The 27,558-nt window shown below is 41.5% G+C and overlaps 2 protein-coding genes across 2 annotated transcripts; both read left to right on the top strand.

The window, feature by feature from the left end:
- Positions 1-1,790: 1,790 nt before the first annotated feature.
- Positions 1,791-3,427, top strand: LOC104611665 (karrikin insensitive 2 receptor CA). The gene is made up of 2 exons (XM_010278831.3): positions 1,791-2,430; positions 2,555-3,427. The coding sequence occupies exons 1-2, from the start codon at positions 2,063-2,065 to the stop codon at positions 2,997-2,999; spliced, it is 813 nt and encodes a 270-aa protein (XP_010277133.1). The 5' UTR covers positions 1,791-2,062; the 3' UTR covers positions 3,000-3,427.
- A 5,734-nt stretch (positions 3,428-9,161) lies between these two features.
- On the top strand, positions 9,162-15,508 carry LOC148803759 (uncharacterized). The gene is made up of 3 exons (XM_088897690.1): positions 9,162-9,282; positions 9,593-10,491; positions 10,602-15,508. Exons 1-3 carry the CDS (start codon positions 9,162-9,164, stop codon positions 10,608-10,610), a joined length of 1,029 nt encoding a protein of 342 aa, XP_088753816.1. The 3' UTR covers positions 10,611-15,508.
- The last annotated feature ends 12,050 nt before the right edge of the window (positions 15,509-27,558 follow it).

The following is a 27,558-nucleotide window of genomic DNA, read 5'->3' as shown; positions in this document are numbered from 1 at the left end:
CCGATGTTTACTCCCTCAAGGATTGAGTATTTGAGGATCAATTGAATTGTGTGTAACAGCCATTTTAGGTGAAATCCTTAAATCTTAACTTTTGACTTTGCTTTTGTCAGCAGGATCCACATTCATTACATGTTTATGAGCTTTGTCCGAGTTATTTGATCTGTTATGATGATTTATCAAGCACAAAGAGAGATTAAAAGGAGGGGAATTTAATTAACAGAAGGATAAATATTTAAACATATTTTGAATTTTTATAAATTGACATAAACATACTTTGCACTTTTAAAAATGATTTAAATATACCTTATGATTTTTTTATCTTTTATTTTCTTTAAAATTTTTAAAACTCATTTAGGTGGTGGATATGGATATACCAAATTGCCCTCTCTCTCTCTCTCTCGCTCTCTCTCTCTCTCTCTCTATATATATACGGCTACATCTGAACGACAAACAGACCAGAGAACATCGTAAATACAAGATGGGCTGATCCTTAGATAAAATAGAGATACTATGAGATGACTTATCGACATCTTATGGGTGTGAATCCTTTTGCAATCTCAATGGGACCAGTCCGTGTATATTTAACAAAAAAATGGGATGCAATATATCCACTTTTTTCACAAATATCTACTTCCATTGAAGCTTATATTTTCAAAAATTAAATACATCACCTTTTGTACAGTGAATATCACTGGGTCCCACCTTATCTAGAATGCAGATTTCTAATTTTCAATGCAGAGTTATAAACATTCAAAAGGTCAAAAACCCATACTCTATGTACCCATATCTGCCCATAAATTGGCACCTACCCCAAATACTCTTTGTGCCTACAAATTCTAACCCTGGCTGAACCAGTCATTCTCCCAATTTATTATCACCATATTAGTATTGTCATCTGAAATTGGCCCATACTTGTGACAAGTGGAGATATTCCCAATGTAAGGTTATAATGGGTGTTCGAAGGGGCTTTGAATTGACTGAATTCGGTTTCCGTGACAAGCAACTTATTGAAGTGAAACCATTCCATCATCTGTAGTTAATTGTCCTCTTCTCTCTTTTTTTCTCACTCCACTTTGTTCTCTGTTAATTAAACCAATTGGTCATTTTTTTCTTTCTCTCTTTTCACATTCTTTCTTCTTCCTCTTCCCTAAATGATAAAATAGAATTTTTTAAAATTTTAAATAATTGCACATATGATTTTTCATCGAAAGAGAGTATATTTATATCCTTTCACAAGATATATTGTCTTTTTAAAATACATAGGATCCTTTAAGTAGATGTATGAAAATTAAGAGTATGTTTTAATCTTGAAAAAAATCTATGATGTTGTAAAGACATGATATCAGAAAGGTTTTGGTCAATCAGAACCCTCGTAAATTTTGATAAAAATCCACCTGATTGGTTAGTACTCTTATGATGCCGATGCCGGTTGATTGGTTATTAGTTTTTTTAGTGTTATGTCTTTCTAATATCATGTTTTATCCCGATCATTTATCTATTTATAACCTTCTAAATACGGTCCAGTAGTCGAATTTGTCAATTCACAAAATTAAGGATACAAACAGCTGAATTGGATTCAAATCAGGACATATCTGAATCCGATTAAATCTGATCGGATCTCATAAGCATTGAATTCAAATCCAATGAAGAAGTTGGGTTTTTGGATTTGGTCTGATCTAATTTAAATTTTTAAAAGAATTAAAAAATTATTAAAAGAAAAACAAAATATAACAATTTAAATAAAAAACAAAAGCAAATGTGGCAGCGATGAATTGCAATTTATCACAAGGGCACCAGTGGAGCAGATGTTTTCGTTCCCCTTATCGCAACTTGGCTACAAAAGCAAAAGCAAAAGCAGAAGAAATGAAGAATAAATAGTGTAACTTCAAGCTTTTCCATTTTCTCGTATACCAAAGAAAAAATCTTTCCCATTTTCTTTAAAAGCGAGCACAGAACAGGAAAGTACCAAACTAAAGGTTCAAGAGAAGTGGGAGAGAAAAGTCAGAAAAAGAAGAAGAAGAAGAAGAAGAAGAAGAAGAAGAGGAGGAGGAAGAGGAAGAAGATGGGAATAGTGGAAGAAGCCCACAACATAAGGGTGTTGGGATCGGGTGAACGAATCGTAGTTCTTGCCCATGGGTTCGGCACGGATCAGTCGGTGTGGAAACACCTGGTCCCCCACCTCGTCGACGACCACCGGGTGATCCTCTTCGACAACATGGGCGCCGGCACCACCAATCCCGACTACTTTGACTTCGATCGCTACTCAACCCTCGAAGGCTACGCTTACGATCTCCTCGCCATCTTAGAAGAGCTCGGCGTCGCTTCCTGCATCTTCGTCGGCCACTCTGTTTCCGCCATTGTTGGCGCTCTCGCCTCCATCGCTCGCCCGGATCTCTTCTCCAAACTTATCACGATCTCCGCTTCACCCAGGTTATATAATAATTTAACGGCACAACGAAATCAGAAAAATAAAAACTATAAAGCATGTTTGTGAACGAAATTAATTCGTTTTGTATATGATACTGACTACCAAGTAAATGTTATCTAATAAAAGGTACTTGAACGACGTGGATTACTACGGAGGATTCGAACAAGAAGATCTGGATCAGTTATTCGAAGCGATGCGAGAAAATTACAAGGCCTGGTGTTCAGGGTTCGCCCCGTTGGCTGTGGGAGGGGATATGGACTCTGTGGCGGTACAGGAATTCAGTCGGACGTTGTTCAACATACGACCCGATATAGCCCTGAGCGTAGCTCAAACCATATTCCAAAGCGATTTCAGGCAGGTGCTAAGACTCGTCACCGTCCCTTGTCACATACTACAGAGCAGTAAGGATTTGGCCGTGCCGGTGGTGGTGTCCGAGTACCTGCATAGGAACCTCGGCGGCGAATCCATTGCCGAGGTCATGCCTTCGGATGGTCATCTCCCTCAGTTGAGCTCGCCAGATGTCGTGATTCCAGTTCTTCTCCGGCATATCCGTCACGATATTGCTGCCTGATCATATATTGTTCCAAGTTAGGGAAACGATTAAACAGCACAAGAGAAATCTGCTATCGAGCCGTCGACCATGTGATTTTATGCCACGTAACACGGGTTCTTTTTAGCATGGCCCCGGGGTTCTGATCCAACGGTAGACTTCTCTCTAGCAGATTTCTAGGGCTTTTGATCGATCCACTCCCTTGATTATTAGTAAAAAAATATAAGGTAAATTTCTTTTCCTTTGTAGTTTATCTTCCTTGGTTGCTGATTAAGGATTAAATAGAAGAAACAGCGTTAGTTAATTTAGAAGAAAGAGACAGAGGACGCAATTTGATTGCTATGGGTGGCGTTTGGTGTGACTTCTGCAAATTCGCCTAGACGCCCCCCAACTACTTTTAGCATATTGGTTTATATGATGCAATTATGATACCAGAAAGGTTAGCAGAAGAACCATGACCAATCCCCCCGGTCAATTTTGACGAATACCAGGCAGCCGATTTTTTCTCGCTTTTTATGATTACCCGTTGATTTTTGTTTTGGTAGATTGATACCGGTTGATTGATTATCATTGTTTTTGATAAGGGTGTATCCTATCGGATGCGTATTGTAGAATATCGGCGGATATGCACCGGTAAAGAGGCATATGAACCCGTATATCAGATAGAAATTATTTCCTACAAAAAGAGTTTTAACATGATTCGATCCCTGAAACCCACGTCAAGAGCACAATGATCTTAACCATCATGTCACCTTCTATTTCGTAATAATAAATGAAGTAACTTATCTTTTTATTAACATTATTTCTTACATTTAATCTAAATAAATAGTATATTCAATAATTCCAAGTGCAAATTAACAATAATAATATTCAAAATTATTATTTTATAAACTAATAAAATAAATAATTTATCAAATTCACATATATAAATGATTTTTAATTTCAATAAAATTATACAAATAAAAATATTATTAATAGAATGATTATTTTAATAGTTAGAATTATTTAAATTTTAATAATTATTTTATAATATTTTAATTTTCATTAAATAACAACGTATTTATTATTGCAAAGATAAAATATTGTTTACAAAATATTTGAGAATATAATATAAATTGAATCTATAAATCCACTAATCTACATTTATATAAAAATTAATTTTTATTTTAAGAAATTCATAAAATAAAAATATAAATAATGAATAATTATTTAAGTAATTAAAATTTATGAATTTTTATATGATATGCATCTTCAAATTTTCATTTACATTTTATATAAACATATTTATTGTTCACAAAAGTGAAAGTATTATTTATTGAACATTTGCAAATTAATTTTTAGTTGATTTTTTGTTGATGTTAAAAATTGAAAATAGTAAAATAAAAATAATTGATATAATAATTCAAATATAATGGTTGCATATTTTTTGTGCCTTGGATTTTAATAAAAGTAAAAGTTGATGCATTATCAATAAAATTGTATAATATCTATGCATTCCGTTATATCAATAATAATATATTTCTTTAATTATTAATATAATTATTGAATTTATATGCATTTTCTTAGCGTATCCAAGCATTTTCATATTTTTCGTCCGTATCCATGTGTTTCCCAAGCTTATTTGTAACTGTATCCAAGTTGTCCGATACGATACCCGACACCTATACTTTAATCCTTGGTTACGTGAAATGTGAAGTTTATTAATGATATGTGTTGGTTGTGACACTAGAATCAAACACCATTCTCATTATTAAATCTGGATATTAGAATTTAGATTTTAGAGACAAACAAAAGACTTGTCTATTCTTTAGACTCTAGTTTTATCTTTTCAGTTTAAAGACTTGTGGTGGAGGGACTCTTGGTCAGATTTTGTAATTGGTATGAAATCAATCGACATCAACGAGAAACTTGAGGGACATTGTTAGGGATGTCACTGGCTCAAACTAAACTATAAACCCACATTAGGGTTGGGTCAGTCTTAATCAAGGTTAGGGTCGAGATGAACCCATGGCAATTCTAGATAATGATAATGATAATACTAATAATGTATCCAAAATTTTCTATAAACTTTATGTATTTTTTTATATTTAATTATTAATCTGATGCAGATTGTTAAATCCAATTTTGAATACATAAACACCTCATCCAAATATATGATAATCGAATCGAGTTGTAAAGTTTTAGTGTCATTAATAGGCCTACTTGTTTAGCTAGACTCTTCTTTTTTGTAATATTTTATTTTTTTGGTGTATCTTTTTTTGTGAAGTTTTAGAGCCTTTTTCTTGAAACAATGAGAAGAGTCATGAGTGATACATTACATTGTAAAAGTAGTAGTTCAATTTACAATTTAAACCTCACAATTAAACAGGGACTAAATTTAAAAAAGAGTATTTAAGTCAAAAGAAAGTTCCACGGTCTTACTCATATTTTTAATAGTAGTGTAAATATAGAATTATAGATGTGTTCAATTTTTTTATATTTTTTTGTGTAAAAATAATTTTGATATACCACACTTACTTTCTATTTAATATGATAAATATATGATATTATAGATGTGCCAAAAGTTGAACTATTGATCTTTATTAAATAGTAAAATAATTTTATTTTTGTTCAATTCTAAATTATGCATATCATTTTCACCATCAATAAAATTATTTTTTTTATTACACTTATTTTTTTTAATTTTATTAATAAAAATATCATAAGTGTCTAATTTTTCTATTTTTTTATTTTAAAAATTTTATTACCTAACTATAACTTCATTGGTTGATTAATTTGATTTGAATGGTTGAATTGCTTAGCCACCACTTGGATAAAGAATGATTTTCTTTTTGAGTCAGTTTTAAAATGTATAGGTTTATATTGTTAAAAATATTGACATAGATCTAATTAGTAGCATTTATTAGTAAAAAAATAACTTAGGATTTAATAAGAGAGAATGAGAGTTAATGGATTAAGTATAAAATGCTAATGAGAGGGGATTAAATGAGGTGGAAAGTAATAATTGAGATTACATTTTTAACCCTTACCATTAGAGATTAACTAAATTCATAAATATGAGCATTTTAGTAGCCATTAAAGCTTATATTAAAACTTTAATAAAATGACTTTTATAAATTATACCCTTTCTTAGACTAAGAAATAGAGGATAATTTTAATCCAAAAAAACTTTCACTCTTTATCCGCACTTTTATATATAGTATAAATAAGATTGGTTACTATAGATGTACTATATATGGAACATGACCGATTGGGTTTGGGTTCAAAATCTCTTATCCATAACCCATATATAATCCATATAGGATATAACCCTTTTTAGGTTTGGGTTCAAATTCAAGCAAATCTATACTGAACCCAACTTGTTGACATCCATACATGTCATAGCAATCTTGTATTTATTTTTAATGTTTCTATGAGTTTGTGTTAAAAAGAAGAAAGGAAATGAGGTTCCATTTGGTTCGCATTTGGAATCAGAACCGGGACCGGAATCAAAATCCTTCGGAGTTGGAATTGGAATGGTTTATTCCCATAGTCTGTTTTGTTCAGACAAGAATGGGAATTGGAATCAACAGGAATGAGATTTCATTCCCAAGGGATGGGTAGAGAATGGCCATTCCCTCAAATGGGGGAATGCCATTCTAGTAGGAATGGAAACAGGGTTCCAAAACAGTTGGAATTAGAATAGCCCATTCTGATTCCGGTTCCAGACCCCTATTCCTGCAAACCAAACAGGGCTTGAGATTATAATTTAGTATATCTATTTCATCAGAAGAACTTTGACCAATAATTAAGCATGTTGATTTTTCAAAAAGTTATTTACCTTGGTAAGTTCACTTATCCAAGTAAGTATTACCTGGGAAACACTTACCTGAGTAAGTTAACTTATCTGTATTCTTTTGATCCTCAAGTAAATTATACAATGACTCATTTATCTATAAAATGTCATTGTTAGATGGGGCAAAAGTGTCCCAACACGTTTTGTCAATTTTTCCTCTAGGTGTGAAAGTGGCATCACTTATTCAAGTAAGTGATACTTAGGCCTAATGGAGGGTGATTTGACCTGACCTCCTAACCAGGGGACACGTGGATATGACTCGACGTAAATGACAGCTCAGCATGACAGTTTGATCACAACTCGGTGTAATGAGCTCGCTGAAACCCCAGCAGAACAGCTCACCACAAGACAGCTCGCTACAGAACGGCTTACTGCAAGGTAGCTCGCTATGAAGGAGTTCGCTACAAGGGAGCTCGCTACAAAGGAGCTTGCTATTGAGTAACCCGGAGTCTTCAGGAAATTTCTTATTCGACAAGACCGTGCCTGTCAGACTGCTCCCACATCTCTTGTCTAGCGGCGCAGCACCTGCCAGTCTAGAGGACTGCGCCCACGTCTCACGTCAAGCGGCGTCGTGCACGCCAGCTCTGCATAACGTCTCTCAAATGATAGGACCGTACTCTGCGACGAATACATGCACCAATCGAATCAGCCTAGCGAATAACGGCTGCAGCAAAGAATCAGAGGCGGTTACACCCGATTCGATAGAGCATTAATATATAAGGACTCCAACTCCCAAGGAAAAGGGTAATCGAAAACTGCGCATCTTCACTCTTAGCATTTATTTCTTCGCAACTCTCTCAGTTTTTCCGCCGAGTTCTAAATTAAGCATTGGAGTGTTCCCGCCGGGTGAGCTCCCCGGGAATCCTTCATCTTCTTCTTCTTCTCAGGTACTGTCCGTCGCCAGCTTGGAGTGTGGCCCCCTGCCAGCTAGGAGTGACCAGATCACGCTACATCATTTGGCGCCATCTGTGGGAAACGCTTCAAAAGGCCTTCCTACACCAAACACCACAACTTTCAGTAAGACTTTAATGGCTTCCTCCAGCAACGCCGGACGAAGTGCTGACCAAAACACCTCTGAGGAACGACCTCGCTCCCTATCGTCTGCATTGGCCAGTTCACTGTACCCCTCTCTGCGGATGGAGTCCCTACCCTGAGCGCACCTCAGGTCATGGCGCCAGTAAATACTCCACTCCCTTCACCGGTGGAGGCGACCATTGCAAAACCGTCAGTTCTCCTAGTGGTTGGACAGAACCAACTAGAAAACTTGGTACACTGCATGCGAGTTATGCAAGCTCAAATGCAGCAGGTTCACCAGTTCCAGTGGTACCAGCAACAAATGCTTCACCACGTCTACCAATAGCAGTACCAGTAGCAATTTCCACCGCTGCCTCGGCATCAACAGCAAGTTCCACCTTGACACCCTTCTGCACCACATGCCCAGCCCCACCGTCATAGCGGGTGTCTCCCCCACCGAGGAGAAACCTCCCAAACTCAGAATCCTCTCGGGAGTCAGGTTCATCCCACGACAGGAGGGAAAGACAAGTTACTCCCCCCACTTCGCAGCTTGTAGTCAGGTCGGGGGCCTCTCAGCCAGTCAGACCGCGTCGCCTCGGCCTTCACATTTCAAGCTCCCGCTCACTGAGAACCAGTTCGAGGTCCTGGCCACGGACTGTAGACAAGGCCCTTCAGTTCATAGCCATCAGCAGCAATCCGAGCCCCTTCATGGGCCCATCGAGCTCGGCAACACAGAAGCAAGCAGTACTAATGTCAAGCCAACGAAGCAGCGGAGACGCCGCCGAGCTCGCCGAGCTGCCACTCACAACCTGCCCGAGCTCAAGGGTAAGGAGGAGGTGAGCTCGGATGAAGTGAAAGCCACTCCACTCTTCTTAGTGTCATCCCCCTTGTCTCCAAAACTTCTAGTCGTCCCTATGCCAAAGGACTTCAAGCTTCCTCCTTTGGACAAGTATGACGAATCGTTCGATCCAAATGACCACGTCGACGCCTTCCAGTCGCAGATGCACTTGGCTAGGGCCAGTGAGTCCTGCATGTGTGTGGCCTTCTCCACCACTTTCAAAGGGGTAGCCCACACATGGTACAGGAACTTTGCGCCCGGGTCAATAAAAAGTTGGGCGCAGTTCGTGCAACTCTTTACCTCCCATTTCGTCACCAGCAAGCGGTGCTCGAGAACCCAGGAGAGCCTCCTCGGCATAGCCCAGAAGGAAGGAGAGTCCATCTGGAGTTACATCAAGCGGTTCAATGACACTTGTTTATAGATACTTGACCTAGACCCCGCAGTGCGGCTTACAACAACTAAGAGAGGCATCACGCACAAAGAGTTCAAGTGGCACATGGTGGTCAATCGGCCCAAGACTGTAACCGAGTTCCTCAAGCTCGCGGACCAGTTCATAGGAACGGAGGAGGAGATCAACCAGAAAAATGAAAGTGTGCCCGACAAAAGGAAAAGGGAAGGTGAGTCCTCGATCCAAGGGGACAACAAGAAGAAAAAAGACCCAGCTCGGGGGGCAAGGCCAAGACAGCCTTTCCGAGCTCTTCCAGCAGAAAGGACTAACTACACACCCCTGAACGCGAAGCGGGCCGAGATCCTTATGGCAATCAAAGGTGCCCCGTATGTGAAGTGGCCACCCCGGCTGAAAGGGGACCCCAATGTAAGAAATAAGAATCTGTATTGTAGTTTTCATAAAGATCACGGTCATAGTACCGAGAATTGTAAGAACCTCTGTGACGAGATAGAAGAGCTCATCCGTCGCAGATACTTAAGAAATTTTGTACAAAAACAGTAATAATAAGGCAGGTCGACAAGGGGAGCAGGGTAGAGATGGTCCCGAGCCCAGCAGCAGGCAAGTAGAGCAACCGCAGTGGCAGCCCCCTGAAGAGAGACCAGTTCGAGGGACTATTCATGTAATTGTTGGAGGTTCGATCATCGCGGGCTGCACTTCGGCTGCAACTCGGATTTCAGCTCGAGAGGTCGGAAGGGAGGAGCAGAACCCCCCGAAGCGGCCAAGGATAGAAGACCCGAACTTCTTCACTGAGGATGATGCGCGTGGGGTCCACTACCCCCACAATGACGCGCTTGTCGTAAAGATAAGGATCAATGACTTTGAAGTCAAGCGTGTCCTCGTCGACTCCGGCAGCTCGGTGGACATTCTTTTCAAGGCAGCATTCGACAAGCTTCAGCTCCAAGAGAGCAACCTCAAGCCCGCAAGTACTCCCTTGGTGGGCTTCAGCGGAGAGGAAGTCAGGCCCTTGGGGAGAATCATAGTACATGTGGAAGTCGGCACCTGGCTTAGCATAGTGAGGCTTAACCACGACTTCTTGGTGGTCGCAACTCCCTCCCTGTACAACACCATAATAGGACGGCCCATCACCCACTCTCTATGTGCGGTGGTCTCCACCTATTATTTGGCGATGAAGTTCCCCACGGACTTCGGAGTTGGGGTAGCACGAGGTGATCAGTTCAAGTCTCGCAAGTGCTACATCGCCACCCTCAAAGGGAAAGCCAAGGTGGCTGACAACCTCGAGCTGGAGCGACCTACGGAGCAATGCAAAGAGCGAGCTACACCTACGGAAGAGACTATTTCCGTGCCCACTTCGGCGGAGGACCCAACTCGGACACTCCAAATCGGCGCTTCAGTCCAGGAGCCCCTGCGATCTCAACTGGTAAGTTTTTTACTTGAAAATTTAGATGTTTTTGCATGGTTTGCGGCAGAGATGCCCGGCATAGACCCTAACATCATAACTCACAGGCTAAATACTGATCCTGTAGTTAGGCCCGTTAGACAGAAGAAACGTAACTTAGCCCCAGAGCACTGGAGAGTAGTTGACGAGGAGGTCGGGAAGCTCCTCGCAGCCGACTTTATCAGAGATGTCCATTACCCGAGCTGGGTAGCCAACCCAGTCCTGGTAAAGAAGGCCAATGGTAAATGGCGCATGTGCATCGATTATACCGACCTGAATCGAGCATGTCCAAAGGATTGCTTCCCACTCCCCAAGATTGACCACCTGGTGGACGCGACCTTAGGGCATGAGTTGCTGAGTTTCCTAGACGCCTACTCAGGCTATAACCAGATAAGAATGAACCCTGCCGACGAAGAAAAAACAACTTTTATAACTGAACTAGGCTTGTACTGTTACAAGGTCATGCCCTTTGGACTGAAAAATGCCGGGGCTACCTTTTAAGGACTTGTAAATAAATTATTCGAGCCATTAATTGGCAGAAAAGTGGAATGTTATGTAGACGACATGGTCATCAAGACTCAGTTTTCAAATGATTTGCATTTTGTTTTCGAAATTTTGTGTAAGTTTAATATGAAACTAAACCCAAACAAGTGTGCCTTCGGTGTCACCTCGGGTACATCGTCAACCAGCGTGGCATTGAAGCCAGCCTAGATAAAATTAAGGCTATCCTAGATATGAGACCACCCTCAAAATTGAAGGAGGTTCAGAAGTTGAATGGCCGTATAGCCGCCCTGAGCCGCTTCGTGTCCAAATCGGCAGATTGCTGTCTACCTTTCTTTAAGGCAATTAAAAGCAAAGGCTTTGAATGGACCGAAGAGTGCCAGCTCGCATTTGACGAGCTCAAAGGGTACCTCGCCAGTATCCCAGCCTTAACCCAACCCGAGGAGGGTGATGTTTTGGAGTTGTACCTCTCTGCAAGTGACGAGGTGGTCAGCTCGATACTGATAAGAGAAGTAGATCGGGTCCAACGACCTATCTACTATGTTAGAAAGGTGTTGCAGGGTGCAGAGATGAGGTATCCAGAGATCGAAAAGTTGGCGTACGCGCTAGTTATTGCAGCTCAGAAGCTCCATCCGTACTTCCAAGCTCATACTATCGTCGTTCTCACCAACAAGCCTCTAAGGCAAGTCTTGCTCAAGCCCGAGGTCTCTGGTAGGTTGACGAAGTGGGCCATCGAGCTCAGCGAATACGACCTCCAGTACAAGCGCGAACTGCTATCAAGGCCCAAGCCTTAGCTAACTTTGTCGTGGAATGCACTTTCAGCACTGAAGTCCCTAGGCCGGTCGAGCCCAAGGCCCCCAGGTCGGATGAGCCTGAGGTTCCCAGGCCGGTTGGGCTCGAGCACCGTGAGGTAGCAATCAGTGCAGCTTCTCTCCTAGTTAGATCGAACCCAAGCTAGGATGAGGAGCCCTGGATCCTTCACGTGGATGGCTCGTCCAACCAGCAGGGCAGCGGAGCTGGAATTGTTCTGTATGGGCCAAGCGGGGTGAAACTGGAGTATGCCTTACGCTTTGAGTTCGCGACATCCAACAATGAAGCAGAGTACAAGGCGTTAATAGCCGGGCTGGCTCTAGCAAACGAAGTGAAAGCTAAGCACATCGTCATCTGTAGTGATTCTCAACTCGTGGTCAACCAAGTTACAGGTAAATATTAAGCTCGCGAGCCAACCATGATCGCCTACTTAGCCAAAGTAAGAGAGGCTCTGCTCAACTTCCAGTCTCACTTCATCAAGCAAATCCCGAGATTTGAGAACGCTGAGGCCGACGCCCTATCCCAGTTAGCCAGCACCAGTGACAATACCATGAGAACCATGTACATAGAGAACTTGCCTCCCTACAGATCGTAATGCCGCCAGAAGGGTAGAGCGCCAAGCGGTCAAATACGTCATGATAGATGAACGACTATACCAAAGGTCTTACACGCTCCCCTATCTACTGCTTGCGACCTTCCGAGGCCGAGCTCGTGCTCCACGACATTCATGAGGGCCTGTGCGGTGGACACTTGGGGGGTAGGGCTCTCGCCCTGAAAGCGCTTCGACAGGGATACTACTGGCCAACGATGAAGGCAGATGCGATCGAGCTCGTCAGAAGATGTAACAAGTGCCAGAAGCACGCCAACATCCACTACCAGCCTGCCGCCGACCTGAAGTATCTCACTAGCCCGTGGCCTTTTGCACAGTGGGGGATCGATATACTCGAACCATTTCCGCCAGCGACAGGGCAGAGGAGGTTCTTAGTGGTGGCAGTTGATTATTTCACTAAGTGGGTAGAAGCTGAACCTCTCACAACGATCACAACGCGGAATGTGTAGAACTTCTTCTGGAAGAATATAGTGTGTCGTTTCGGACTACCCCGAGTACTGATCTCTGACAATGGTAAGCAGTTCAAGGATATTAAATTCCAGAACTGGTGCAAAGATATAGAAATTCAACAAAACTTCACCTCGGTGGCGCACCCTCAAGCAAACGGCCAAGCGGAGGTCACGAACGGAGCCACTCTCCGCGGACTGAAGGCACGCCTCGACCGAGCTAAGGGACTATGGGTAGACGAGCTACCCAGTGTACTATGGGCTTATCAGAACACGGTAAAGACCGCAACAGGTGAGACCCCCTTCAACCTCACTTATGGCACTGAAGTAATCATCCCAGTCGAGAGGTTCCCATGCAACGTCTAGAAGTGTATGACGACAAAACAAACGAAAACGAGCTACATGCCAACCTCAACCTACTTGACGAGGTACGGGACCTCGCATACATTAGGACCGCGGCCTACTAGCAGAGAGTAGCTCGGTACTATAACGCTAGGGTCAAGAAGCGAAACCTCCACGTCGAAGATCTAGTCCTTCAAAAAGTTATGGTGCCTGAGCCCGGTGTTGGTAAGCTCGGGCCAAATTGGGTAGGACTCTACCGAGTAAAGCGGGTGCTCGGGGAAGGAACGTATGAGCTCGAAACCCTAGAAAGGAAACAAGTACCTCGGGCATGGAATATTGTCAACTTAAGGCAATATTACCTGTAATCACCAAGCTGAGTGGACTGTAGTCACTCCCAGAGCCTAAGGGCCAACATGCCGAGCTAACAAAAGACCTCGGCACTATAAGACCCAGTCACCTTTTCGGCATGGGCGAACTCCAGAAGGGGGTGGGACCGTAGTCGCTTCCAGAGCCTAAGGGCCAATACGCCGAGTTAACAAAAGACCTCGGCACTATAAGAATCAGTCGCCTCTTCGACAAGGGCAAACTCTAGGAGAGTGTACTATAAGTCACTCCCCCAGCCTAAGGGCTAAAACGCCGAGTTAACAAAGACCTCGACACCGTATAAGACCTAACCGCTTTATCAGCATAGGCCAAGTATTAATACCAAAGGCGCAGGCAGCTCGGGTGTGAATCCTATGATGCATAGCCCGCCCCAGTATACAAGTTGGACCCATTAGGGACAACCGACTTCAACTTCAGTAACCCAGGTGTAGACAGGTTGGGCATATGCCTTACTATGTTGTTCACCTCGATGTACATCATAAAATCACCCCTACTAAGTACGGGGAGACAACTTGGGGTGACGATAGTCAAGAAACCCCACTTCGGGTACTTATCTCTAACAGTTCGAGTGAAATAGTCACTTCGGAAAAAGAGTAAATCGCACAACACTTAGCAAAAAAAGAGAGGAACATTTCATTACTAGTTCTTATAAAAAAAAAAGTGGGCCTAATAGCCTGGGAGAGTACATCAAGGCAAAAAGAAAAAAGAGAACTGGGCTCAACCGCCCAGGAATAACCACTTCAAAGATTCATTTAGAAGAAGAAAAAAGAACAACCAGCCTTAAGGTCCCACCACCTCTACGTCCTCGTCGCTCTCCTCCAGGGAGTCGGGCTCCTCCTCCTCCGTAGTGTCCGCCGTCTCTGGGGCCAGGTCCTTCATTGTTACGCCTTCAAGGTTAAGGCCGGAGAACTTCTTCCGAACCAGCCATCGGCAACGCTTGAACCCCGAGCGGTAGGACTTCGAGTCATACTCGACCTGGAGGTCATGGAACTATTGGGACTCTTTAAAGTCCTCCATCGCCTTAGCCCGCTCTTCTTCCACCGCGGCGTCGAAGTTTCGGGTCTACTCGTGGAAAGTGGACTCCAAGCTCTGGACTTGCTGACGAAGAAGCTCCCTCTCCGCCGTCACCCTCGAAGACTCCTCCATATAACGGGTGCTCTCCTCAAACAATCGGGAGATCCGCACTTCCTAGTCCTTAACGTGCAACTCCTGGGCCTCGCTCCCCTTCTAAGTTTGAAGGACCTCACTCCGGGCCTGGTCGAGCTCGCGTTGGAGCCTCCGCACTTCTGACCTCTGGTTGGTGGCGTCCTGGGAGTGAATAGCAGTCTGACAGGCCATGGCGTGGATGGCGGAGTTCAGCTGCCAATAGAAAGCCAGGGTAAGTAAAAAAAAGGGGGAGAGAAAAAGGGAAGAAGCAAGCACTTACCACCATGTAGTGAGACGAGGTCAGCTTGAAGAGCTACCTAGGGTGCATCCCGTTCCAGTCCGCGATCTCCTCATGACTGACCACCTGCTGGCTCCTCTGTGAGGCCACGAGGAAGTTGGTGATGCTTTCATCACTCCCCTCGGTAGGGAGCCGCGAGAAGACGGTGGGGTCGGACCGCGCGGCCGGAGGGTACTACTCCTCGGGTGGGACCTCTTCTTCTTCGCCACCTCCCGCGGCTACTCCCTCGAACGGCACAGGTGGGACCTCTGGCGGCGGAACAAAGGCTGGGTCCGCAGCCCCGAACTCGGCGGCCCCAGAAGTGGACGCTTGGTCGGGGTGCGACCTCTTTGCCATATGCTTCTGGTTGTTCGACAACAGGCGACGTGCATCCACACCAGACATGTTGGCTGCAAGAATCACAAGGCATTAGTCCAACTCGCAAAAAAAAAAAAAGAAAAAAAAAGAAAAAAAAAGAGAGAAGGCGACCTAAAAGTAACCTACCGGGGCTTAGGCCGGCCTACACGAGCTTGTCCTCGGCCAAGTAATCTGAACAGAGAAAGCCGACCCCCGCCCAGGACTGTAGCGTTTCCCGAACCTTTGGGTCCAAGTCAACGCCCGGATCTTGAATGGCGGCCCTCTAGTGGGTCAGAAAGGGCCACCCCTCGGGGTTGTAAACTACAAAATAACCCCGCTTCCAGGCTGGGATCCTGTTAGGAAGCTCGTGGAGGAGCTTGAAGCCAGGACGGGGGGCAAAGTAATAAGAGCGCCTTTCTAGAGGGGCTCCGAGGGAGGCATTCTTAATTGACAAGATAGAGGCAAAGGTATCGAGGGAAAGAGGAAGACAGTACTTAAAGAACAGGAAAATAGTCCCCAAGTTCCGAACAGAGTTCGGGTGCAGTTAGTCTATGGTGACATTGAAGTGGGAAAGAACCTCCACTATCAGAGGGTGTAGAGGGAGTCGGAGACCAGCCACGAGCTGCTCTTCAAAAATCACGATCTCATCATGATCGTGTTCCCAGGGATAGTTACCGGATGGGAGGCTGTAAATAAGATCCCTGGGGAGGTTGTAATGAAAGACTAGGGCCTGAAGTCTCTCTATAGACATGGAGGAAGGACCGAAGCTATCCGGCTCCCGACCCCGGGAAGTGGAAGCCAAGTTACCGGAGCCTTCCCGAGCCTCCAAAGACTGCCCTTCGGGGAAACCCCAAGCTCCCCCTGAGCTCGAGGGGACCTTGCCCTGGTTACCGTCTCACGGGTACCCAGACATTATTGGACAAGACAAGGGACTCACCAGGAAAAAATGAACTGAGAAAGCAACGCGAACGAGGAGAGCTCGAGCAAACAAAGCAAAGGCACAACCTCAAAACTGAAAGCAAGGCAAGTTGGCATAAAAAAATGAGGCCTGGGGCCTTCCTATCTATAGCCACTGTGCCCGAAAGCCAACAGCTCTAATTAAAGCGAATCCAATGGCTCACAATAAAGACGGCCGCACGTATTCCGAAACTAAAGGCATTTTGGCGCATTTTTTGGCGCCCAAAAAAACCTGAAAACCACGCACAGTCGGTCAAAGTAATTTAAATTGCAGGTCAAATCCACCCGTCATTTCATGAACTCATCGCGCTAGAGCATGACCCTTAGCCCAAGGAGTGGGGGGCAATTGATGGAGGGTGATTTGACCCGAACTCCTAACCAGGGGACACGTGGATATGACTCGATGTAAATGATAGTTCAGCATGATAGCTTGGTCACAACTCGGCGTAATGAACTCGCTGAAACCCCAGCAGAATAGCTCGCTACAGAACGGCTTGCTGCAAGCTAGCTCGCTATTGGAGCTCACTACGAAGGAGTTTGCTACAAGGGAGCTCGCTACAAAGGAGCTCGCTATTGAGTAACCTGGAGTCGTCGGGAAACTTCTTATTCGACAAGACCGTGCCTGTCACACTACTCCTACGTCTCTTGTCTAGCGGCGCAGCACCTGCCAGTCCAGAGGACTGCGCCCACGTCTCACGTCAGGCGGCGTCGTGCATGCCAGTTCTGCATAACGTCTCTCAAATGACAGGACCATACTCTGCGACGGATACCTGCACCAATCGAATCAGCCTGGCGAATAACGGCTGCAGCAAAGAATCAGAGGCGGTTACACCCGATTCGACAGAGCATTAATATATAAGGACTCCAACTCCCAAAGAAAAGGGTAATTGAAAACTACGCATCTTCACTCTTAGCATTTATTTCTTCGCAACTCTCTCAGTTTTTTTGCCGAGTTCTAACTTAAGCATCAGAGTGTTCCCGCCGGGCGAGCTCCCCGGGAATCGTTCATCCTCTTCTTCTTCTCAAGTACCGTCCGTCACCAACTTGGAGTGTGGCCCCCTGCCAGTTAGGAGTGACCAGATCGTGCTACATCAAGGCCTATTTCATTTTTTTGGGAAGTAGGGGCAAGTAAGTTCATAGGCCCCACAAATAAGTATTTCTCAAGAAAAACTTTCCCGGATAAGTGCATTTACATAGATAAGACCAATACATGAATGAGGCCTTAAAGAATGTGAATTTTTTGAGTCATACATGAACATGAAAATGAACATGGAAAAAGTGGTCAATGGGAACTACAATCTCATTGACCGACTCCCCCCCCCCCTCTTGCGCCCTTTAGAGTGAGGCTAAGAGAGAGGTGTTCTTGCTCTTATTGAGACTTGTTTGAAGTTTTAACCTAGACCAATTGTAACCAAATGAAATGTGGTATTTAATATTTGACTAACAAGAGGGCACTGCTTTAAAAACCAAACCGAACCGGATGATTGAACCTTTCGACCCAGGAATTGGTCATATATCTGAGTCCATTTTTAGATTGGACCATTCTTTTGAAAAAAATCATTGAATTAGTCAAAGAACTGTTGACTTCGACAGTTGTGGGCAACGATTTGCAGTCTAATAAAAAATAATTTAATTTTTTAAATTATTTACAAAAAAGAAAAAGAGGTTGAGATATGGGAGGACTGATACACGACCTCAGATCTAAGACCACTAAAATCTGTGTTTGTGTGTGTGTGAGAGAGATAGAGATAGAGAGAGAGAGAGAGAAAGAGAGGGAGGGAGATATTAGAGAGAAAGAGAGGTAAGATTTCACATATGAGATCTAAGATCTGAGATTAGAGAAAGAAAGAAACCAGATCTCAGATCTCAAATCAGAGAAAGAGGCCTCCATTGCCATTATCATCGCTGTTATAGGTGAACGTCGCCTCCTCCTCCTCTTCCTTTCCTTCCTTCCTTCCTTTCCTTTCCTTTCCTTTCCTTTCTTCTTTTTCTCGTCCAACATCCACCTAGTTCTATCTCTCTTTTCTCATAAAAAGAGAAACATAACCTTAATACACTATAGGTCAAACCACCCAAACCGTTCAACCTGAATGATCAAACCGCTGACTTGGAAACTGGTGATCAAAGTGGTTCTGTTTCCGATTTGGTTCTTAAAACCCTACAAGAGGGCATTCTAGAGGTAGGAGTAAAAGGAACAAATATTCAAATTTTAAAATATGGTAACATATTGGTGTATATTGTATGATATGCATCAATTTTCAAGGCCACTAACATGTTGGTTCCTTAGAGTTAGGTTTAGTAGCAAAGCCAAGAATCTTCTTTTGGAAGTCATATAATTTTTTTAACCTTATGGTAATGAAAAAGTTATACGAAGTCAATTGCATTATAAAATATTGTTATAGAAAGTCATAAATGAATAAATAATATGACAAATAAGAGTAATGCCATGTCTTTTGATTATAGGCTTTGTGAATAAGCTCACCGCATTACTTTTCCCATGATACAACAACTTAGCAAAAACAAGAAAATAAGAGAGGAGGTAGGGTTTGGAGAGAAATAGGATAGGAGAACTTGGGTCGATTATGCTTTTTTCAAGTGGAGGGTTTTGAACTCGGTTTTGAGTGCTTCTCTACATTTGATTGATTTGTGTTGATAGAATGTCTTTGGAGAAGCTATTAAAAATTTAAAACTATCTTCACCAAAAAATTGAATTCTCAGTTTAACGATGACATTTTCTTGGCTTTCTGTTGTTTTCGCCAAGGGTTCCACTATGATGCTAGAAAGACGTCATACTAGAAAAACTTACAACCAATTAATCAGGATCTTAAAACTGGGAATCAATCAAATGGGTTTTCACCAAAATTCTCAAGGGTTGTGATTAGTCAAAGCCTTTTAGGTATGATGTCTTTCCAGCATCATATATTTTCCCTTTCACCAAATATAGTTTGCTAGCTGTTCATTTAGCACCTACCTTGCAGTGCCAGAAGCCACTTCAGGCCTCTCAAATCACTCTGAATTTACTATCCACAAATTGTTCACACTTCCATAGTTTCATATGAATTCACATCAACACCCCATTGTACATCTGAATCATGTATTGGAAACATATCCGAATGACAAATACAAGAGATATTCCTAATGCACACTGAGATTTGCATGTGACACATGCTCTGTGGGATACTGATGTGATCCCGTTCCATATTTGCAGAAGGACAAGGGAGATATTCATAATGCATAGCATTGGAAAGGACCCACCTCTATTCTTAGTTCTACCCTTGGTTAGCTTAAGTGGTATAAATTGTCAAATCAAGAAACAAAGTTTTGACTGAACGAAATTTGGGAGGGATTTGATTAAAGAAATATGCAACCCATTTAAAGTGTCATTTTATACGTATTCTATGAGTTTTTAGCTGAAAAATGTTCCAATCGACATGTTAGCAGTTGAGTTTTCTAGAGAAAATTGGTTAACCTATTATCTATGTAGCCGCGTGTTAAGGTATGATTGAACTACAAGAATTGGAATTGGGTCACTGTGGAGCGAGATAGGATTAATTGAACATAATAGTTGTTTCTTAGGCTGTGGAATAAATTATGATAGTCCACATCATGGTTCCCAATCATTTAATCTCTCAGTGTGGGCTTCATGTATTTGATAATTGACATGAGCATGATCATTGGTCTCACAACTGGATACACAGGACATGATCATTGGTCTCACAACTGGATATACAGGACATGATCATTGGTAAGGGTGTCAATGGAATGGTTTTGGGTTGGACCCCATCCAGTCTAAAATCAATTTGGATAAATTCGATGGACCAACAAGACATATTGGATTAGACCAATTTGGTCCAAAATATTTATTATATTGGATTAGACCTGGTCCATCTATAATAAATTTATATTTGATTAGGTTGGATTAAGCCAATATAGATATCAATGGACCGGGTTTGGGTTGAAACCAATCTAAATCAAAATGAATTTGAACAGATTAGACAGTCCAGACATTGAATTGGACCGATCCAAAATAATCCAAAATATTCATTGGATTGAATTGGACTGAATGACATCCAGTGCGTCTAGTAATCCGAATTCATGTATAGCTGCATGAAACAAAAAAAATGGTTTTGACTTCCTTTTTCATCTGAACCGTAGGGAAATAAAATATCTAATTCCTTTGAGTTTCTCCCCAATTAACCAAAATTCCACTAAAAAATACAAAAATATAGGTATTCCCCCATATTTCATTCAGTTATGTGGCATAAAAATGTAAAAATAGAAAGAAAATTAGAAGGGTCTATTTGATCAATACCTGAATAAAAGTCAAAATTAAAATCTTAAATCGAAATGGTCTATTCTCTTGCTTGTTTATTTCAGATATGAACCATAATCGACTAGAATAGGATTTTCACCCCTACGGGTAGGGGTATTGATTGGACTGGATTTTGTCCAATCCGATCTAATTCAATGTGAGTCCATTACAAAAATGGACCAGGTCCAATCCAATCCAATGAATAATATGGACCATTTTGGACCGGTCCAATTCAATGTTCAGACCATTCAATTTGTTCAATTTCATTTTAATTTAGATTGGTTTCAACCCAAACCCGGTCCATTGACACCTATATTCTTATCTTATATCAATGGACCGGATATTGGCTTAATCAAACTAAATCCAATATAAATTTATTACGGACGGATCAGGTCCAGTCCAATCTAATAAATATTTTGGATCGGATTGGTCCAATTCACTATGTCTTTTTGGTCCGTCCAATTCGTCCAAATTGATTTTGGACTGCACGGGATCCAGTCCAAAACTGGTCCATTGACACCTTTACCTACGGGAGAGGGAGGGAATGGCCATTCCCTCAAATGAAAGAGGAATGAAATTGGATTCCAATTTCACCCAACTAAACAGTTGAAATCCAAAATGGCCTATTCGCCTGAACTAAATGAAACCTAAGATTCAAAGAATTGACTAATCTAATTCTAAATCCACCCTAATATAAATGAAACTTTGTTAATTTGGACAAAGAAGATAGCATGACTTTTTAACTCCTATTTTTCATTCAAAGGGAGGATTTCTCGACGCCAATAAGCTATACCAGATATATCCTCCCATAAGACCAATAGGAGCTCCACTGAGGATGGATATGGTTTCTATACCGAGTATCGAGACCTTTGCATCATAAATATATTAGCCATTCTATCAGCACATCTATTAGCCTCGCTATAGCAATGAACCAACAAGGCAACTTGTATATTTTCCAACTGTTCCTAAGTACTAAAAAAGAGAGTCTCCATCTTCCAATTTAGACATTTTCGAGTTATTAAAGCTGAGATTGTGGATATGAAGTTTGACTCAACAATAAGCCTTTGAATTCCTTTGCTCCTCGCTTGCAATAAGCCTTCACGAATGGCCCATAACTTAGCCACCTTGTCAACACCTGATTTTTGCTCGGTGTACTGCTTGAACACCTAATTCACCCCAAACAAGGGATCAGACCCTCCAGATCTCTCTGAAACACCCAAACAACCCAAAAATCCCAACCTTCAGCCCCAAAGCCCCTAAATCCACTGTTAAACATATCCAATACCAATCTAATGGCCCCGATTAACCCCATCTACACTTTTACCCTCAGATCAAACACCACCACCAGACTTAAGACCTCTCAAAATAATTACCCATAAAATTTCAGCTCAATATTCCCCCATTTATCCTATCATCAAGAGAAGATTCCATTTTGATGTCTCTCGTTAGCCTAAATACTCAGAACCCGGATTCCCTTGATCTTAATACATCCAAACCAATCAAACCACACCATTAAACTCCAAATACATCAAAACACTTGCCCATGAAGTTTCAACCCCAGATTCCCCCATTTGCCCTACCACTTGTTGATCCAAATTCCTGCAATCTTGACCTTCTAAGACTAATCAAACATCACCATGAGATCCCGAACACCTCCAAATACCCACCTATAAAATTTCAGCCCAAAATTCCTTTGCTTACCCTTTCATCACACCAAGATTCAATTTTGAAGCCCTAGATTGATCGAATCAAGCCCTTTCCATATTTGCCTGATCCAGACCCAATGGCCCAATCTGACCTTACTAATCACCTCAGACTACCCAAAAACCCTATCCTATGAAATTTCACCAAAACTGCCTTCGTTTACCCTTTCATCACACAAAGATTTTGTTTCGAGGCTCTAGATTAATTAAATCAAGTCATCTTCCAGATCTGCCTAATCTAGGTTCATTTTACATAATCTGACACTACCACTCCACCCAGAATGTCCACAACCCTACCATGCCAAATTTCAACCAAAAATACCCCTATTTGACCATTCATCAAAAAATATCAAATTTCGGCCAATCTCATTAGCCCACACATGCAAAACCCCTCTTTGTGGTCAGACCCACCTTAACCCTCTGACAGTTGACCCAAACCATCCATCATTGAATCAGAGACCCAGTCTGACCACCCCTTAAACCGATTTAGACTTGAATTTACAAAGTTACAAAATGCTCATTTAAATTCTCATAAAGTACAAAAGCACCCCAACGCTCTTTAAAAGGGACTGAATATCTCATTTTGCCCTAATCTGCGGTTGGTTACTGTTCATCTCCCTCTTCCTCTTGCCAGCGGCGGTGAACCAGAGGTACCTTTTCCCGGTCATCCTCTCCCATCCCTTTCTCTCTTTTTCTCTTTCCCTCTCTTCTTCTTCTTCTTCTTCTTCTTCTTATAATCCAAAATATTTACCATTAATCCACCACTGTTCATCATCTTCTTCGTTGAATAGCGGCGGTATTTCTATCCTTCTCCCAACAATCCCTCTCTGTCCAGGCCTTCCCCTCTCTCACTTTATTTCTTGATCCAATTTCTCACATTTTCCATTCTCATTGCTCCAGTTGTAGTCACCTTCCTCCCTACGGAAAATAGGACGACTGGATTTCGATTACCAAACAAAGTTGTCTCTATTACATGAGCTTTGTGTGAGTCGAACAAAGTAAAGATATTATCGTCGATCCACTCACATTCAAAAGATGGAAGCAGACCCGATTGACCAGCTATAACCTCTAACTCATACCTTTGGAGCACATCAAATTCACCCGGGTTCCTCACTCATAGCATCAAACCGACAGGCCAGGACATTACTCAAGTAATTCGAACCGAACCTCTCCTTTTTTTTTTTGCTCTAATAATGAAGACTTAAGGTTGAAGAATGGATCGATGGAGCAAGTTCCATCGGAATGGCTCTCGTAGATCTCATCTCCAACCTAGTCCAAACTAAAATCTGATGTCTGCTCTCAAGTTTGTCTATATTTGAATATGGTATCTTAGGAATCAAGTTATGACCAATCTTTTCTTTTTTGATCCGTCTTTGAGATTAGTACTAGTAGGGGAATGGTTATTAGTTTAGTCATGTTTTCATTCGGATTTACTTGTTCTAGAAATGATCAATGGGATGATAGAATACATTTACTCCTCTACTTTTCAGTTTATCTCTATGATAATAAAATTCATAGCCTCAATTGTATAGGGCTTCCCTTTACAAAGCTTGGGGTGAAATACTTCAGTCGAGTAATCTCTTCCCTTTCCTTGCCCCCTTTTTCATTTTCTCCCTTCTGATATGAATATTTAAGTTCTATCTGATAATTTAATATCTATTAAGGTTACAGTTGCAGTAGGTTGTTCTAGTCTTTCTTTTCTTCTCGTATCAAAGCTGATAGAGCCGATTGATTTTCTCGATTGTTTATTGGATTTCTTATCATTTGAATATTTTATCTTCTCTTGGACACTTCATCCGAAACTGTTTAGTTGTCTCTCCTAAGATTCATTAAGAGTTTCGTTTCTAGCTCCCTGGCTTATCATGAATAGTATTTCATCATCTCATGTATGTTTATCATTTGATGCATCTCTGTTTGAGTAGTTACTTAGTAACATTCCTTTTATTAATAAGACATCATTTATTTAAGTAGTTACTTCTGCTTCATATTGTAGGCAACTGTTACCATGTGGGCCCCACCTATTGGACCCAGGAAAGGGGTGCCTAACCCCTTTCTTATCCCATCTGAGTCTTACTCAGACTGGTTTAGTTAGTGCCTTGGGCTACAAGAGTCACTATTGAGCTAAAATGATTTTGATATCATTCTCAGAGGTCCCATCACCTTCATTTCGTAATCTAATGGGTGGCGACTCCACCAGCCCAAGTGAGTCGTTTCTTGACACTTACACACCTCATTTGTTGTTTCTCCAATTACAATCGTAAAACCACCTTCCCACCGTCCCATGTGATCTCTAAATAGTCCTATTGCAATTGCCAACCCTGGATTACCTTTAACAGCACCATCAATATTAAGCTTAGTCCATCCATTAGGAAGAGGTTCCCAATGAATGCTTCTCCATACCCTGCCATCACCATTTGAAACTGGCAATGAAATACAATTAGAGATTGTAATTTATCTGTTTTTTAATAGATACATTATTGATAGGTTTACCCTAAAATATGTACTCATTTCTTGTCTTCCACATTGTCCATATCATATAGCATAATGTAGATTTTTCAAAAGTATCTAACATGACCAACATCTGCATCAGCCATTCATTAAAATTTAGTGGAGGGAAGTATAATAAAAAGGAATTCCAAACTTCTTGAGCCATGGTACAGGTAGAAAATATATGATCAATATCCTTTACTTCAGCTCCAAAAATTTTATAGCTTGGATCTTGAATTATATTCCTATAAGTTAAATAAGTTGAAGTTGGGAGTCTACCCAAAAGTAACCGCCAAACAAAGTATTTCACCTTATAGACACATGGTAACTGTCATATTTTGACAGGAAACTTTTGGAAATTTCCAAATTGTTCCTTGAAGAGATATTTGTACGCTGATTTTAATGTTACTTGACCATTTTTTCTATTTCCCCAATACCACTCATCCTCTAAATCCAAGTTAAAAGGGAGAGGAATTGCTCTTATTCTTCTAATAACGTTTTTCGGCAAAAGGGACTCTACTTCTTGAAGATTCCAATCATTATCTCTTATATAATCAGCAACCATGATTAGATTATTTTGTGTTACCGGTCCTTCCAATCAGAATTGGTTCAATGGGATGTTCATGGCCCAGCAATCATCCCAAAATTTTGTTTGCAGACTCGTCCCTATTCTACTTTTGATCCCCCTTTTTAACCATCTAATGCCTTTAATTAAGCTTTTTCATCCCTAAGAATCGCTAGCAGTAGCTTTCATATCCCCAAAACTCCTGCCTCTCCCATATTTTGAAATCATAATTTTTGCCCATAATGAGTCTTGATTGTGTAGTAAACCTCTAAGCATTTTTTATCAGAAAAGCTATACTAACCAGAGAAGTTTCTTTCAACCCCAATCCCCCTAATTTCTTTGGTCGTATAAAAAAATCTCCATCCCACTTGATGTTGCTTTTGATTTTGTTGAGTTGAATCCCAAAGGAAACTTCGTTTACATTAATCAATTTAGTTTGCCACTTGTATTGGAATTTTAAAACTATGTATCATGTGGTTAGGGATATTCTCAGCCACACTTTTTATTAAAGCATGCTGACCAACTAAGGAGAGAGAATCACTCTGCCATGAAGTTAATCTAGATATCACTTTATCCACCAATGAATGAAACATAGTCCTAGTAGCACGTCCTAAAATTAAAGGCATCCCTAAATATTTATCCAAATGTCTAGTACTTGGAATGCCCCTATTTTTGGATAAAGTTCTAATTACCCTTCTAGGCACATTGGAGGAAGAGATCATTGTCAGCACCCAGATTTTGCTTGGTCCCTTCCCCTACCTCTTCGTACCCTCCACTTGGACCTCAAAAACTAGGAAACACAACCAGGTTAACTTGACACTTTCCAAAACCCGAAATACCCTCCCTTGACACAACCTATGGGACGGATAAGAACATTGAGATCAATATCACTGTTCGATCAAACATCATCACAGACTTGGAAAACTATAAATTAGTTACACATCAATTTTCATTACTAAACCGCAAAGATCCATCGTTCATCACACCAACTTCCTTTCTAACGGCCCAGATCTATGCGATATTCAAACTCCAACTCCATAAAATCAAATCCAACACACCCATCACCTCAAGATCACTAGGAAGCAATCAACTAGCAAATCCCACCACAAATCTACGATGATCAAACTACAAAAACATCAACGTCCCATTTTGATGGCCCTGAATGATTTCCAAGATCGACCATATCTTTCTCATATCAGAACTATCCACTTGATGCCTCACCTTAATCTGTGTCTACCCACCAAATTGTAGCTCAAAATTCCCCCGTTTAACCCACCATCAAGCCTATATCCCATTTCAACAATTCTTATTAATTAGAGCATACCATTTGTCATCCCAACTTCATATGACCAATCAGACCTTACCACCATGTTCAAAAATCCAAAAAACCCTAGAATTTCAAATTACACGACCAAACTCCTCAATTTGCCCACTAAAAAATTAAGATTCCATTTTGGGCCCTCTCGTTGATTGAAAAACCATAAGCTAAGATCATGATTTGAACTAAATCTGTTAATCCAAACATTTGATCAAAGATCCATAGCTTTCATCAGATTTGGGGTGATCAAAAATGTCTACCTACCAAATTGTAGCTCAAAATTCCCTCATTTGACCATTCATTAAACAAAAATTCTATTTCAGCAAATCTTATTGATCCGAAGTTGTCAATCATAGATCTCCATCATTCCAACCCTATTTGTCCGATTTGACCTCACTATTGTGTTTAGATACCCAAAAACCCTAACACACCAAATTCATCCGTTTGATCGTTAAATTATAAAGATACCATTTCGACGTTATTTGTTCCAACCTGAAGCTTCAAAAGGGTGAGGGACTGATATTAACCCCTTACCTAGCCCATTAGAACACCTGGACCAATGAAATTGAGCCTAATAGACCCAAAAAACCCAAAGGTACCCCCACATAAAGCTAAGAAAACAAAACTACATTTAAAAGTTCATCAAATTTACATTTTCTGCCATTGACAACCCCAAATACGAGACTGCTATGCCAGGCACGCCCCAAGCTCCCATTGGACACATAAAACCCATGAAAATCACCCCAAATCAAAGATAATCTTTCACCAAAGAGGAAAAGTTGATTGATCACCATTTTCTTTGAAAAATCCTTACCCATTCTCTTGTAAAAGTTT

The sequence above is a fragment of the Nelumbo nucifera genome, chromosome 1 (genome assembly GCF_055504915.1).
Source record: "Nelumbo nucifera cultivar China Antique chromosome 1, China Antique-T2T, whole genome shotgun sequence".
Lineage (NCBI taxonomy): Eukaryota > Viridiplantae > Streptophyta > Magnoliopsida > Proteales > Nelumbonaceae > Nelumbo > Nelumbo nucifera.
This window is presented reverse-complemented; position numbering and strand designations above follow the sequence as displayed.

What these genes read in the sequence shown, in the direction of transcription:
- LOC104611665 (XM_010278831.3), top strand. Translation starts at nt 2,063, where the DNA reads ATGGGAATAGTGGAAGAAGCCCACAACATAAGGGTGTTGGGATCGGGT. An exon ending in ACGATCTCCGCTTCACCCAG is followed by an intron (nt 2,431 to 2,554) that starts GTTATATAATAA and finishes ATCTAATAAAAG; the next exon opens with GTACTTGAACGACGTGGATT.
- LOC148803759 (XM_088897690.1), top strand. Translation starts at nt 9,162, where the DNA reads ATGGTGGTCAATCGGCCCAAGACTGTAACCGAGTTCCTCAAGCTCGCG. An exon ending in CGACAAAAGGAAAAGGGAAG is followed by an intron (nt 9,283 to 9,592) that starts GTGAGTCCTCGA and finishes CAGATACTTAAG; the next exon opens with AAATTTTGTACAAAAACAGT.